Source organism: Symphalangus syndactylus, chromosome 12, assembly GCF_028878055.3.
Source record: "Symphalangus syndactylus isolate Jambi chromosome 12, NHGRI_mSymSyn1-v2.1_pri, whole genome shotgun sequence".
Lineage (NCBI taxonomy): Eukaryota > Metazoa > Chordata > Mammalia > Primates > Hylobatidae > Symphalangus > Symphalangus syndactylus.
Genome location: NC_072441.2, coordinates 66,450,077 through 66,463,987, shown reverse-complemented (window position 1 = coordinate 66,463,987; position 13,911 = coordinate 66,450,077). Strand labels below are relative to the sequence as shown.

Sequence of the window (13,911 nt, the reverse complement as noted above, 5' to 3'; positions counted from 1 at the left end):
CAAAAGGAGTTATGTAAAAGATAAGTCAAGTTTCCAAAATTAACATAATATTTTATGTTAACTGATACACCGTGACTCAATCAAAATACTTTTGAGCTTTTATGTATTTATTTTTTATTATTATTATTTTTTGAGACGGAGTCTCCTGCTGCCACCCAGGCTGGAGTGCAGTGGTGCAATCTCGGCTCACTACAAGCTCCGCCTGCCGGGTTCACGCCATTCTCCTGCCTCAGCCTCCCGAGTAGCTGGGACTACAGGCGCCCGCCACCACGCCCGACTAATGTTTTGTATTTTTAGTAGAGACGGGGTTTCACCATGTTAGCCAGGATGGTCTCCATCTCCTGACCTTGTGATCTGCCCGCCTCGGCCTCCCAAAGTGCTGGGATTACAGGCGTGAGCCACCGCGCCCAGCCCTACTTTTGAGCTTTTAAAACAAACAATAAATGTTAAAGAATAAGCAAAAACCTCCTGGGTTTGTACCTTAAGAGAATTTATTTTGCTTTTTCCTTGAATGAACAAGTGCCAACTTTACTGATAATGTTGCTTCAACGGAATTTAAATATAAATTATGGTAAATTTATATTTAATATTAGAGTATAAGAATTTCCTTTGGATTGTTCTAATTAACAATTGTTACAATATTTCTGACATTTTGGATAGCAACTGCTCCAAGAATAGATGATGAAATCCCCCCTCCACTTCCTGTACGGACACCTGAATCATTTATTGTGGTTGAGGAAGTTGGTAAGTACAGTTCAGTAAGTATAAAATAAAGTGTAGGTCGGGCATGGTGGCTCATGCCTTTAATTCCAGCACTTTGGGAGGCTGATGTGTGAGCCTTGAGTTTGAGGAGTTCATTGAGGCCAGGAGTTCAAGACTAGCCTGTGCAACATAGTGAGACCTCATCTCTAAAAAAAAATTTTTGTTTAATTTAGCAGAGCAATGGCAGCATGCATGTGTAGTCCCAACTACTTGGATGGTGGGAGCGAGAAGATCACTTGAGCCCAGGAGTTGGGGGCTGCAGTAAGCCATGATTGTGCCACTGCACTCCAGTCTGGGTGACAGAGCAAGACCCTGTCTCAAAAAATAAAATGAAGTGTGAATTAACTAGATTACTTCTCAGGTCCTTTCAATATTTTATGTACTATTTGCTGAGCAACATTTGATGTCTAAAAGAATACTACTCCTAAGAACTGAACCATATTCACTTTCTTCCAGGAGAATTCTCACCAAATGTTCCCAAATCCTTATCCTCAGCTGTGAAGGTAAAAATTGGAACATCACTGGAATGGGGTGGAACATCTGAACCAAAGAAATTTGATGACTCTGTGAGACTTAGACCAAGCAAGGTCAATAATTTTTTAATGACTCTACTCATTTAGATTCAATAGACTACAGTTCTACTCCTTGTGCTTTTAACACCCATCATTCAATAAATCCTAAGCACATACTAAATATAAAACAATGTGCTAGAGGATGTTGGGATAAAAAGGATGTATAAGACACAATTCTTGCCTGTAAGAAGCTTCTTGTCTAGTAGTAGAGATATAGGATGTGTACAAACCTTTATTTTTGCCTATATTTATTATAACAAAGCAAATATGATCAATGTCATATGAAAGATAAAGAATTTCAAGTGTAGGAGATGCCTCCAGGTTGGAAGTGATCAAGGAAGATTTAGTGAAAGAGGAAACATTTGAGCTGATTCTTGAAGGATAGTTAAGGCAAAAGTAAATGTTTCATACTTAAGTAGGAAGCTTGTTCACTGTAGTCATTTGGTAGTCTGTATCATGTTAGCTGTGATAATACGTTATAGAGAATGACAGGTGTGCATATTACTTAAGATAAACCTTTTGCAACAGTGTGGTTGATGGTAAAGTCAGTGGTGGTGGGGGGGGTTGTGGATTAAACAGAAACTAATTATTGAAAGTAGGTGTGCCCTGCTTCTGGAGGAAAAATAGAAGTGTATCTAAAAATGTTATGCATTTCTATATATTCTGTGAACCAATTCTCTTAAAATTTGAGAGATCGGAAAAATAAACATTTTAAAGTACCTACAATTGGAATGCTGATAGGCAAATATTCTCTGCCTTTTAAATTATAATTCTAATGTACTAGTAATTATTATTGTCATTAATAGGCACATATATTTATCTTAACAACTCCCAGAGGAAAGAACAATCACTCTTTCCAATGTTATGAAGTAACTTCAATTTCTGCAACTTATCTCTAATTAAATTTTCAGGGAAATGTTTCAGGTGGGACAGAAATAAGTCAGAAGGGGATCAATTTAGGACTAATTGCCATGGGATATAAAAATCATTGTAAGAGTGAAAGATGCCATTTCATAATTCAGCACACTTACAAATTAGGAAAAATAGGGTCTACATTTCATAATTATCTCTACAGCTATATTAAATATAATTTCAAAAATGCCATTTTTTGCTTTGAGTTTGTATAATTTGTATGCATATTCTTCTTTCACTTTTCCTTTCTTTTTTTCTTTTAGAGTGTAAAACTCCAAAGTCCTAAATCAGGTAAAAATTTCTCTTGGCTTTAGATGACATTTAGCCCTAAGATTGGAAGAATGGTTCGTTAAGTTTAGAGTAATTCACGTCAGGAAGTTACTTGGTTCCCATAATAACTTCCAGTATTTATTGATTTATTTCTGGCTTTCCCAGACTAGAAATTTTGTTAAGAGCAAGGTGAAGACAGGATTTTAGAATTCTGCTCCTTAATATATAACCATTTAAAAATTATTTCAGAGAGAATCTTTTAAAACTTTGCAGCTTTTCCACTATAGAGATTTTCCCACTGTTAACAGTGTGATTCAAAAAATTATTTCTGGCCACTTAATTCTTTAATTTGCTGTTGCCTCTCGAGTACTTGCCTAAGCTTTGCCTGTTTTATGCATTGAAGGACAAAAACTAACATTTATTGGGCACTTCCAGGTACTTTGTTTACATTATCACAAGTGGTAGTTGCCTTTAACATATTTATTCATATTGTCATATTATTCAAATACATATACCAATAATATAAAGGTTCAAAAACATGGGCTTTGCCAGTAATTTGAGGCTGCAGTGAGCTATAATGGCACCACTGCACCCAGCCTGTATGACAGAGCAAGATGCTGTCTCTAAAAAACATGACAACAAGCCAGGCGCAGTGGCTCATGCCTGTAATCCCAGCACATTGGGAGGCCAAAGCTGGCGGATCACGAGGTCAAAAGACCGAGACCATCCTGGCCAACATGGTGAAACCCTGTCTCTACTAAAAATACAAAAATTAGCTGGGTGTGGTGGTGGGCACCTGCAGTCCCAGCTACTGGGGAGGCTGAGGCAGGAGAATCGCTTGAACCTGGGAGGTGGAGGTTGCAGTGAGCCAAGATCGCACCACTGCACTCCAGCCTGGGTGACAAAGCGAGACTCCATCTCAAAAACAAAACAAAACAAAACATGACAACAAAAACAAGGGCTTTAGAGTCAGATAGGCTTTAAGTCAAATCCCTGGTCTATGAAGAATTATCAACATGCATAAACTTGGTTAAATTACATACTTTCTCCATCTATTTTTCTCATTTATAAAAGGAGAATAATAGAGTCCCTTAGATAATTTTTGAGGATTAAATACGATAATGTCATAAAGCTTTTAGCCCAGTACTTGTCAAATAAGTCCTCATTAAATATTATCAATTATAATTTTTATTAATCATTAAATAAGCATTTTACTAAGGAACTTCTGTGCACCTTACACAGGGTTAGAATAGGCAGGATGTATGAGAAAGAGTACTACTTAATGCTTATATTCAAATAGAGTAGACAAAATTAATATTCACATGGAATCACTAAGTGATAATCTGTGTGGCACTGACTGTAATCACCAGGAGTCTGGGAAAACAGGATGGCATTACTGGAGTGGTTAGGAAAGGTTTCGCTGAGTGGAAGAAAGAACTTTAAATAATTTGTATAGACAGATAGAAAAAAGGAGGGAATTCCAGCAGCAGGGATCAGCCTACCAATGACTCAAAGGTAGAAACGAGCATGATGTGTATGGAGAAATGGTGAGTAGGTTATTTTTTATTGCAATAGATATTCTAGTTTGTGAAATACAGAACAAAAATTTGGGTAAATAAGATGTGGGGCAAGATTCTGAAGGACTTAAAAAAGCTAGTCACATGAAATATCCAGAATAGACAGATCCATAAAGATAGAAGCAGATTAGTGATTGCCAGGGGCTGGGGGAAAGAGGAAAGCAGGGAGTGATGACTTAATGGGTGCAGAGTTTCCTTCTAGGGTGATAAAAATTATTCTGGAACTAAATAGTGGTGATGGTTGTACAATACTGTGAATGTGCTAAATGTCACTAATGGCAAATCTTATGTGTATTTTACCACATACACCCAAAGTTAGGCAGAGGAATTTAGATTTAATGTAGTAAGTAACAGGCATTATGGGTTCTTTGTTAGGGGAGTATTAAGATGAAATGGAATTTTAGGGAAATACTTACTAGAATACTGTTAACGAACAACTTTAGTTTTCAGAGTATTCCCTAACAGCAAACTGGAAGATGATGAACTACTTCAGAGTAGTTATTAAGTATTTATTAAATGCCTACTGTATGCCAGTTATTTTATTAGGTGCTAGAAATAAGTACTACACTTGTGTGTATTACCCAGCATGTAAGAAATAAGACAATTTATTGATAAGACAAATTCTAAGGACTAAACAAACCCAATGACCAATGACATGTAAACCTCTTGTACTTTACTGCATTTTCATTTTCAAAAGGAATTAATAATAATACTCAGCACCATATAATGAAATGCTTATGTCAGTAGAATACCATCTGTATCTTTAGAAATTTACATCATGGGAAAATATGTCCATTACTGAAAATCTTCATCATGGAAAATTTCAAACACACATTTAAAACCTACCTTATCACACCAATAAAATTAATAATAATTCCTTAATAGTAACTAATATCCAGACTGTTCAGTTTTCAATTGTCTGAAAAATGTCTTTTTACAGCTGGCTTATTCAAATCTGGATTCAAACAAAATCTAAACATTTTATTTGGTTTATATGTTTGTCTTCTTAAATCTGTCTTTTGAAATCTGTAACAGTTCTCCCTTTTTTTAATATTTTCTTTTAAAATATATAACCGTTCTCCTTTCTATACTTTTCACATCATTTATTTGTTGAAGAGAGTGGGTCATTTGTCTTAAAAGACTGCTTAACATTCTAGATTTGGCTAATTGTATCACAATGGTTTTATTTAACATGTTCCTCTATCCCCAATATTTCATGCAAAATGGTTGTTAGATCTAGAAGCTTGATTATATTTGGTTTCAGTGTCTTTGGGAGAATACTTCTGAAGTGAGCTATACATTTTTGATGAATTATAGGCTCATTGGCTAACGAGGTAGAAAAACAAAGTTCTTGAGGCTCCAGTCATTTTTCAGATAATATTTTATTTGGTGATTGTCGGTTAAGATTGATTGATTAAAAAATTATACAAAGAGAAAAAGGGTGTTGACTTATGACTTTTAATTGATGGATTTCTCTGGTTTATTGTATACTTTCTTATCACAGAACTACGTCAAGATCGTTCTTCTCCTCCACCTCCTCTCCCAGAAAGAACTCTAGAGTCTTTCTTTCTTGCCGATGAAGATTGTAAGTGGTAGCACTTTCTCTCAAAAAAATCGTAAAAGTGAAAATGTTAAAAGATTAACAATAAAGTAGGACCTAAATGGAAAGGTACAAAAATGATTACACAAAAGAATACATTTTAAAAGCCCTTAATATATAGTCAAAATAATGCCTATAAAAGCCAAGCTAACAATTTATTATATGTAACATGAAGGCTTAAGAAGGTATGCAATGGAACATGTTTTTCTCCTTTTTTTTTTCTTTTAAGGTATGCAGGCCCAATCTATAGAAACATATTCTACTAGCTATCCTGACACCATGGAAAATTCAACATCTTCAAAACAGACACTGAAGACTCCTGGAAAAAGTTTCACAAGGAGTAAGGTAAAGAATATAAGAGTTTTGGGAAACATGCCAGAAGCTTTCCCTTACTGAAAGTTTCCCCCTCCCCAGCATTAAGATGGAAAATTAGATTAAATATATTTACTAAAACTAATTGTTGATATTATAACAGTCAAAATTAATAGAAGGAAACCAAAAAGAAGAAAAAATACAACTTAAAGAGGCATTTGTCAGAGGGAGAGGACCAGAAAAAATACCTATTGGGTACTATGCTTATTACCTGGGTGACAAAATTATCTGTACAGCAAACCCTTGTGACACGCAGTTTAGCTATATAACAAACTGGCACACATACCCCTGAACCTAAAATAAAAATTAAAAAATAAAAATAAAAATAAATGAAGAAAAAAATCCACTTCTCCCTAAGGTTGATTTATAAATGTAAAAGATGCCCAGTGAAACTATCAACTTGTTTATTTCTGGAACTAGATAAACTGAATTCAAAGTTCATATGGGAGTAGGGGGAAGCAGGAATAGTCAGAAACCTGCAAATAAATAATAAATAAAAATAGTTTAGATAAATGTCTTTCTAAAATAATTTTTAAAAATAAAAATAAATAAAAAGAAAAGCAATGAAAGAGAGTCACCTTAGCAGATATTTGAATATGGCAAAGCCTCAATTAAAATGGCATGATAGGCCCGGCATGATGGCTCACGCCTGTAATCCCAGCCTTTGGGAGGCCAAGGCTGGCGGATCACTTGAGCTCAGGATTCGAGACCAGCCTGGGCAACATGGCAAAACCCTGTCTCTACCAAAAATACAAAAAATAAGCTGGGCATGGTGGTGTACGCCTGTGGTCCCAGCTACTCAGAAGGCTGAGGTGGGAGGATTGGTCGAGCCTGGAAGGTGGAGACTGCAGAGATTGTGCCACTGTACTGTACTCCAGCCTGGGTGACAGAGTGAGACATCATCTCAAAAATTTAAATATAAATATAAAATGGCATATTAGTGTATAAAAAGAAACATATACAAGCAGAGTAAAAGGGAAAGTTCTGAAATAGATCCAAATATATGTAGAAATTTAGTATATAATGAAGGTGGTGTCTCAAAATCAGGGGATAAAGATGGATGGTTTAATAACTGTTGTTGGATCAAATAGATAACCACCTGAAGAAAAGCAAGGTCTATTCCTTACATCTATACCAGATAAATTCTAAGTGGCTAAATGATTAAAATGTTAAAAAACAAAAACAAAAACCTCAATCCATAGAAGACCTAAAGAAACTTGGAAAGACTCTTTTATAACCTGGGAGTGTGAATGACCTTTATAACTGACTCAAAATCTGGAGGCCATAAGAAAAGAGATAGATAAATTCAGCTAAATAAAAGAGAAAATTTATGCATGGTAAAACAATCACCTTAAAAATCAAAAGAAAAAGAGCAAATTGGAGGAAAAAAAATCTGCAACTGGCACCACAGCCAAAGGGGTTATTACTCTAATATATAAAGAACTGTTAGAAATTCATAGAAAATAATAACCTCCAAATAAAAATGGGCAAAAATAGGTGATCAGATGGTTTGAAGAAAATAAATGAGCATGGTATGCCCTTTATACATTTGATATGTTCAATCTCATTCATAGTGAAAAAATTACAAATTAAAACCACAGTGACATATTGCTTTTCATCTATCAGAATGGTAAATTCCAAAAGTTTGATTACACTGTCTGTTAGGGAGGCTATGGGGAAATAAGCACACTCAATGTTGTTGGTGAGAATGTCAAGTGGTACAACTTCTTTTTACAATTTTTTTAAAAAAATTAGAGATGGGGTCTCCCTATGTTGCCAACTTCTGGACTCAAGCGATCCTCCTGCCTTGGCCTCCCAAAGTGCTGGGATTACAGGTGTGAGCCACTAGAAGTGAAATTTATCCTACAAATATGCTTGCATACACATGAAATGACATGTATACCAAGTATTCATTGCAGCATTATCTGTAAGAGCAGATGACTGGAAACAACATAATTAATAGCGTTAATTGTTAGGGGAACTGATTAAATAAATTATAAATCATGTTATATCCATACAAATGGAATACTGTTCTGCTAAAAAAGAATTAGGACTTTCTCAATATATTTATGTATAATTTATTAACTTTGACTTAAAAAGGAATATGAAAAAATATGAAAAAGGAATATGAAAAAGGAATATAAAAAATACATATGTGTATTTACTTATATATTCATAAGTAACTCTGAAAGGATACTAACTACAGAGGATAAAAAAATAACAGTGGTTATCTACAGGAGGAGCATTAGAAACTGAGTAGTAGATTGAAGACAAGGATGGGAGCATTTTTACTAGGATTTCCCGACTTGTAAATAAATCATCTATTTAAAAAAAAAACTAAAAATGTTACAAATAAATAATTTATTAAATATCTATTCCATGGAAGAGCACATTTCTGTTAGGTGTTAGGAAAACAGAAATGTCATAAAGGATAACTATTTGCCCTTGAAAATAGTATAGTTAATCTGCTGGAGCAGAACACCTTTGAGAAACATGAAAATTATCAAGAAGAATAAAATGCCATGAAGCAGATTAAAAACATACATGCTGAAGAAATGTGGAGTAAAGAAGAAATTTGGGTAGTTTCCTTGAAGAGATAAATTAGAAACTCCACCATACAAGTGGAGGAAAGAAGTATGGCTAAAAGTATGGAAGCCAGCCTTAGTAAATTGAATATAGAATATGACTGGCAAAAATTCTTGGCTAGAATGGAAATGGCTGTGTATCATGGATCTATTCAGAAGCCATTGTGGATTCTGAAATGTTCCTAATAAAGGAGAGAAGTGGGAATTTCATGCCCTCTACCCCTCTGAGTCCTGTCCCTCCTCTCCCCTCCCCTCCCCCCTCCCCTCCCCCCTCCCATGCCCTTCCCCCTCCCTTCCCCTCTCCCCGCCTCCCCTCCCCTCCCTCCCCTCCCCTCCCTTCCCTTCCCTTCCCTTCCCTTCCCTTCCCTTCCCTTCCCTTTCCTTCCCTTCCCTTCCCTTCCCTTCTCCCTTCACTTCCCTTCCTCTCTCTCTCTTTCTTTCTTTCTTTCTTTTTTAGACAGGGTCTTGCTCTGTTGCCCATGCTAGAGTGCAGTGGCATAAATATGGCTGACTGCAGCCTTGACCTCCTGGGCTCAAGTGATCCTCCTGCATCAGCCTTTCGAGTGACTGGGAACACAGGTCTGCACCACCATGCCTGGCTTTTTAAAAATTTTGGTAGAGATGTGGTCTCACCATGTTGCCCAGTCTGGTCTTGAACTCCCTGGCCTCAAGGGAACCTCCCACTTGAGCCTCCCAAAGTGCTAGAATTACAGGCATGAGCCACCTTGCCAGCATCCCACTGCTCCCCATCAATACTCTGATAGCATAATTTAAAAAAAAATTTATTGGCTGGGCGTGGTGGCTCACGCCTGTAATCCCAGCACTTTGGAAGGCCAAGGCAGGTGGATCACGAGGTCAGGGGTTCGAGACCAGCCTGGCCAATATGGTGAAACCCTGTCTCTACTAAAAATACAAAAAATTAGCCAGGCATGGTGGCAGGTGCCTGTAGTCCCAGCTACTCAGGAGGCTGAGGCAGAAGGATCGCTTGAACCCGGGAGGCGGAGGTTGCAATGAGCTGAGATCACACCACTGCACTCCAGCCTGGGCGACAGAGCAAGACTCCATCTCAACAATAACAACAACAACAAAATTTATTAATCTTTTTTAAAAGACATGTTCTCACTCTGTCGCCCAGGCTGGAACGCAGTGGTGGGATCAGAGCTCACTGTAGCCTTGAACTCCTGGGATCAAGCAGACCTCCTGCCTCAGCCTCCCCAGTAGCTGCTACCACACTCAGCTAATTTTTTTTTTACTTTTTGTAGAGATAGGGGTCTTGCTATGTTGTCCAAGATGGTCCGGAACTCCTGAGCTCAAACAATCCTCCTGCCTTGGCCTCTCAAAGTGCCGGGATTACAGGTGTGAGCCGCTGTGCTCAGCCTCTGATACTATTATTTCAAAATATGTAGTGTGATACTTGTGTGGGTGATATAAACAGCAAGATAAAATCAAGTGGAGGTTTTGCACTGAACTAAAAATGGCAAGATGGAAAAACAACTTTGTACATTTTCATAGCTATTTTTAAGGAAATTAATTCTTTTCACTTAAGTCTATATTTCTACCTGATTAAAGTATTTCAAGTTTCACAGGAAAAAAAACTAACATTTTCTATTTCTTTACTTTTGTAGAGTTTGAAAATTTTGCGAAACATGAAAAAGAGTAAGTTGGTACTTATGTGTAAAAATATCATTTTCTCAACTTTGTAATTTTTCTTTATATAACCAACCAATATTGTGGAAAGATTAACAATATTATTCCTAAACAGAGACTCCCTAGGGTCCTATGAATCAGAACAATCATCCATAGGCCTCCTATTTTTTTTTTTTTTTTTGCTAGGCTTCACAATGCTAATATTGGGCAGGGAATAGGCGATGAGAAGTCTTCTGTTTAATACACAAGAATAATAATTAGTACAATGGCATTTAAAAAAATTTAAATTTTTTTTAAATTTATTTTAATAGCAGAGATGGGGTTTCACCATATTGCCCAGGTTGGTCTCGAACTCCGGGGCTCAAGTGATCCTCCTGCCTTGGCCTCCCAAAGTGCTGGGATTACAAGCATAAGCCACTGCACCCGCCCAATGTTTGGTACTTTCTACCCATCCTAAGATGCTGTCATACAATTAGATTATTTAAAATTTCCAGCAGTCTAACCTCAGATGTATTTTCTTTGAAAATAGTCACAGCAAAGCATATTGTGAACAAATGTGTTGACTTCATGAAATAAGCAAAGCATTGACACATTTCCATTTTTACTAAGTATTATTAGCAATAAAAGTCTGTTGCTTACTATTTTTGCTATATTGTAATGAAAATAAAATCCATTGAGTCCTGAAACTGTGGAAAATTATCTTAGAAATCTTATTTACAAATATAAAATATAAAAACCATGGTGATGGCCGGGCGTGGTGGCTCACGCCTGTAATCCCAGCACTTTGGGAGGCCAAGGCAGGTGGATCACAAGCTCAGAAGTTCGAGACCAGCCTGGCCAACATAGTGTAACCCCGTCTCTACTAAAAATACAAAAATTAGCCGGGTGTGGTGGCGTGCGCCTGTAGTCCCAGCTACTCGGGAGGCTGAGGCAGGAGGATTGCTTGAACTCGGGATGTGGAGGTTGCAGTGAGCCAAGATTGTGCCACTGAACTCCAGCCTGGGCAACAGAGCGAGACTCTGTCTCAAAAAAAAAAAAAAAAAAAAAAAAGAACCATGGTGATATACTTAAAAAAATTTTTGATACATTTGGTTAATCACTGAAAGACCAGTTATTTGACATTAAACTGGTACTATAGGGAGAGACAAAAAGCACTGAGAAAATCTGATTTAAGGTATAGTCTAAGAAAGAAGGTTTCCTTTTGGGTTTTCATTCTCTCTCCCTACCCAAAAGCTCCAGGTTCTTGAGCTAGTTTGCTATCATTGCCATTATAGCTGATCTCTGACATGAACTCATGATGGCTGTAGTTGGAAAATATACCTTTTCTCCTAAAGAGAGCCAAAAGAGAATTTAAACATTTCAAATGGAAATTATGGTAGGAAACAGGGGAAATAAAATAGCCACGTGCAAAGAAATGAGTGACTTAAATGGTCAACCAAAGATTGGTTTGATCCACCTAACTCAGAAAACAGTTTTCTTTCTCTAGCTCTAACTCTGCCTAGAATATCAGATAAAGAAACAGAAACTTCAGGTAGATTTAGGTTGGCACAGCTTTGAAGATACAGTGGAACTTTCAGAGATAGAGTCTCATTTCTAAGTAAGAGCTCCCACTTCACTCTGGATCTAGGCTGTGCTGTATTTTTCAGTTACCTTGATCCTCTGGTCTTTTGCCCTTAAATGAAGAACATCTGGCTCCCAAAATTGATCCTGAAGCTTTAGACTGTACTTTATATGTGTCCTCAGCCCCTTCCAGATGGTTCATGATTCTGGAATTCCATGTGTTCTCCCTGTAGCCTGGATCTCCCACTGGTCTGTAAAGCTGGTCCTACTTTTAATGAAATTAGGATTCTTCGTCTGTTATTTTAAGCTAGTATCTAAGCCTAGTGTCATTCAATCATTCATTCAATGAATATTTGTTGAGTGTCTACTATGTTCCAGGCATTCTGTAAGGCACTTGGTATATGGTGGCGAACAGAACAGATATGGGCTCTGCCTTTGTGGAATGTAAGTTTGGTGAGGGATTCCAACGTTAAACAAACAACATTAAACAAAATTTGGTTGACCATATTCACAAATATATACTTAATAACACATGATAAATACTATGAAGGAAAATAAAAGGGTAACCATGAGAGGATAACAAAGGGGATCCACTTTAGAATGAGTAGTCCAAGAAACCCCCCCTTTTTTTTTTTGAGATGGGGTCTAGCTCTGTCGCCCAGGCTGGAGTGCAACGACGCAATCTCGGCTCACTGCAACCTCCCCCTCCCAGGTTCAAGCGGTTCTCCTGCCTCAGCCTCCCGAGTGCTGGGACGACAGGCACACACCACTATGCCCAGCTAATTTTTGTATTTTTAGTAGAGATGAGGTTTCACCGTGTTGGCCAGGATGGTCTTGATCTCCTGACCTTATGATCCACCCACCTTGGCCTCCCAAAGTGCTGGGTTTACAGGCGTGAGCCACTGCGCCCGGCCCAAGAAATCCTTTTTAAGGAAGTGACAATTGAACCCAAAACATGAAGGAGCAGCCAGCCAGCCAAAGGGTCCAGAGAAGAGTATTTCAGATAGAGGGAACAAAATCTCTGAGGTATGAGATTTTGGTGTATTGTAGAAACTCACAGGGAAGCCATCTTAGATGCAGTGTAGCAAGTAAAGAGGAGACAGGAGTAAGGCGAAGCTGGAAAGATCAGGGAGGAGCAGTTAGATTTTTACGGGTCATGCATGGTAAGTAGTTTAGTTTATTCTAAGTGTAATGGGAATCCATAAAAGGGTTTTAGGCAGAGATGTTACATGCTCTGTTTCCTATTTATTTTTAAACATGCTTCACAGAAAAGTATAAAACGATCATGCTGGCTGCTACATACAGAATGAATTATAGAGTGACAAGAGTGGAAGCTGTCAACTGTTGGTGGGAAACTTTAATTGCTCACAAATCCTTTAGTTACAAGTGACAGAAAACCTAACTTAAGCTGACTTAAGCAGTAAAGGGGAATTTACTGGCTTGTAACAATGGTCCAAATAATGTAATCAGAACCTAAATTCTCATTTCATGTCTCTCAGGTTAGTCTCACTCTGTGTTAACTCATTCATAGGCAGGTTTTTATCATGTGAGTTCAGGCTTATGATGGAAAAAAATAACTCTTTATTGGTTTTCAAGCCACATTGTGATGACTAGTGCCAACTGGGTCTGATTGTCTTGACTTGGTTCGTTTGCCCATACCTGAACCAATTATTGCCAGTATAGTCAATGTTCTGATTAGGCAGGATAGTGTCATGCCCTAATATTTAACACTTAGTACATGTGGACACTGTCCAATCAGGAATGAGGTCAGACCTATACATCTGGTGTGACCATGCCAATATACCAACTGAAAATCAGCCCCAGTTATAGGTCATTTCCTTAATCTAAAGGTACAATCAGCTCTAGTGGAAGCATGGGAACTGAAAACCGGGGAGGGGTAGTTTCCTAAAGGAAAATTCAAGTTCTATTATCAGAAGAGGGAATGAAGGTTAGGCAGGCAGCATAAATATATCCATGATAGGCCGGGTGCAGTGGCTCACGCCTGCATTCCCAACACTTTGGGAGGCCAAGGCAGGCAGATCACGAGGTCAGGA

The 13,911-nt window shown here is 37.6% G+C and overlaps 1 protein-coding gene across 35 annotated transcripts in view; it reads left to right on the top strand.

The window, feature by feature from the left end:
- The window catches only part of PTPN22 (protein tyrosine phosphatase non-receptor type 22), a 58,679-nt gene that overhangs the window by 36,940 nt on the left and 7,828 nt on the right, over positions 1-13,911 (top strand). For 14 of the 35 annotated variants that reach the window (XM_063625734.1, XM_063625746.1, XM_063625754.1 and 11 more), the window contains 6 exons: positions 661-744; positions 1,219-1,349; positions 2,510-2,537; positions 5,598-5,678; positions 5,923-6,038; positions 10,276-10,306. In XM_063625734.1, the coding sequence (XP_063481804.1) occupies positions 661-744; positions 1,219-1,349; positions 2,510-2,537; positions 5,598-5,678; positions 5,923-6,038; positions 10,276-10,306 (471 nt within the window). The remainder of the gene's footprint in view (positions 1-660; positions 745-1,218; positions 1,350-2,509; positions 2,538-5,597; positions 5,679-5,922; positions 6,039-10,275; positions 10,307-13,911) is intronic. The other 21 variants (XM_063625738.1, XM_063625762.1, XM_063625750.1 and 18 more) reach the window with 5 other exon arrangements.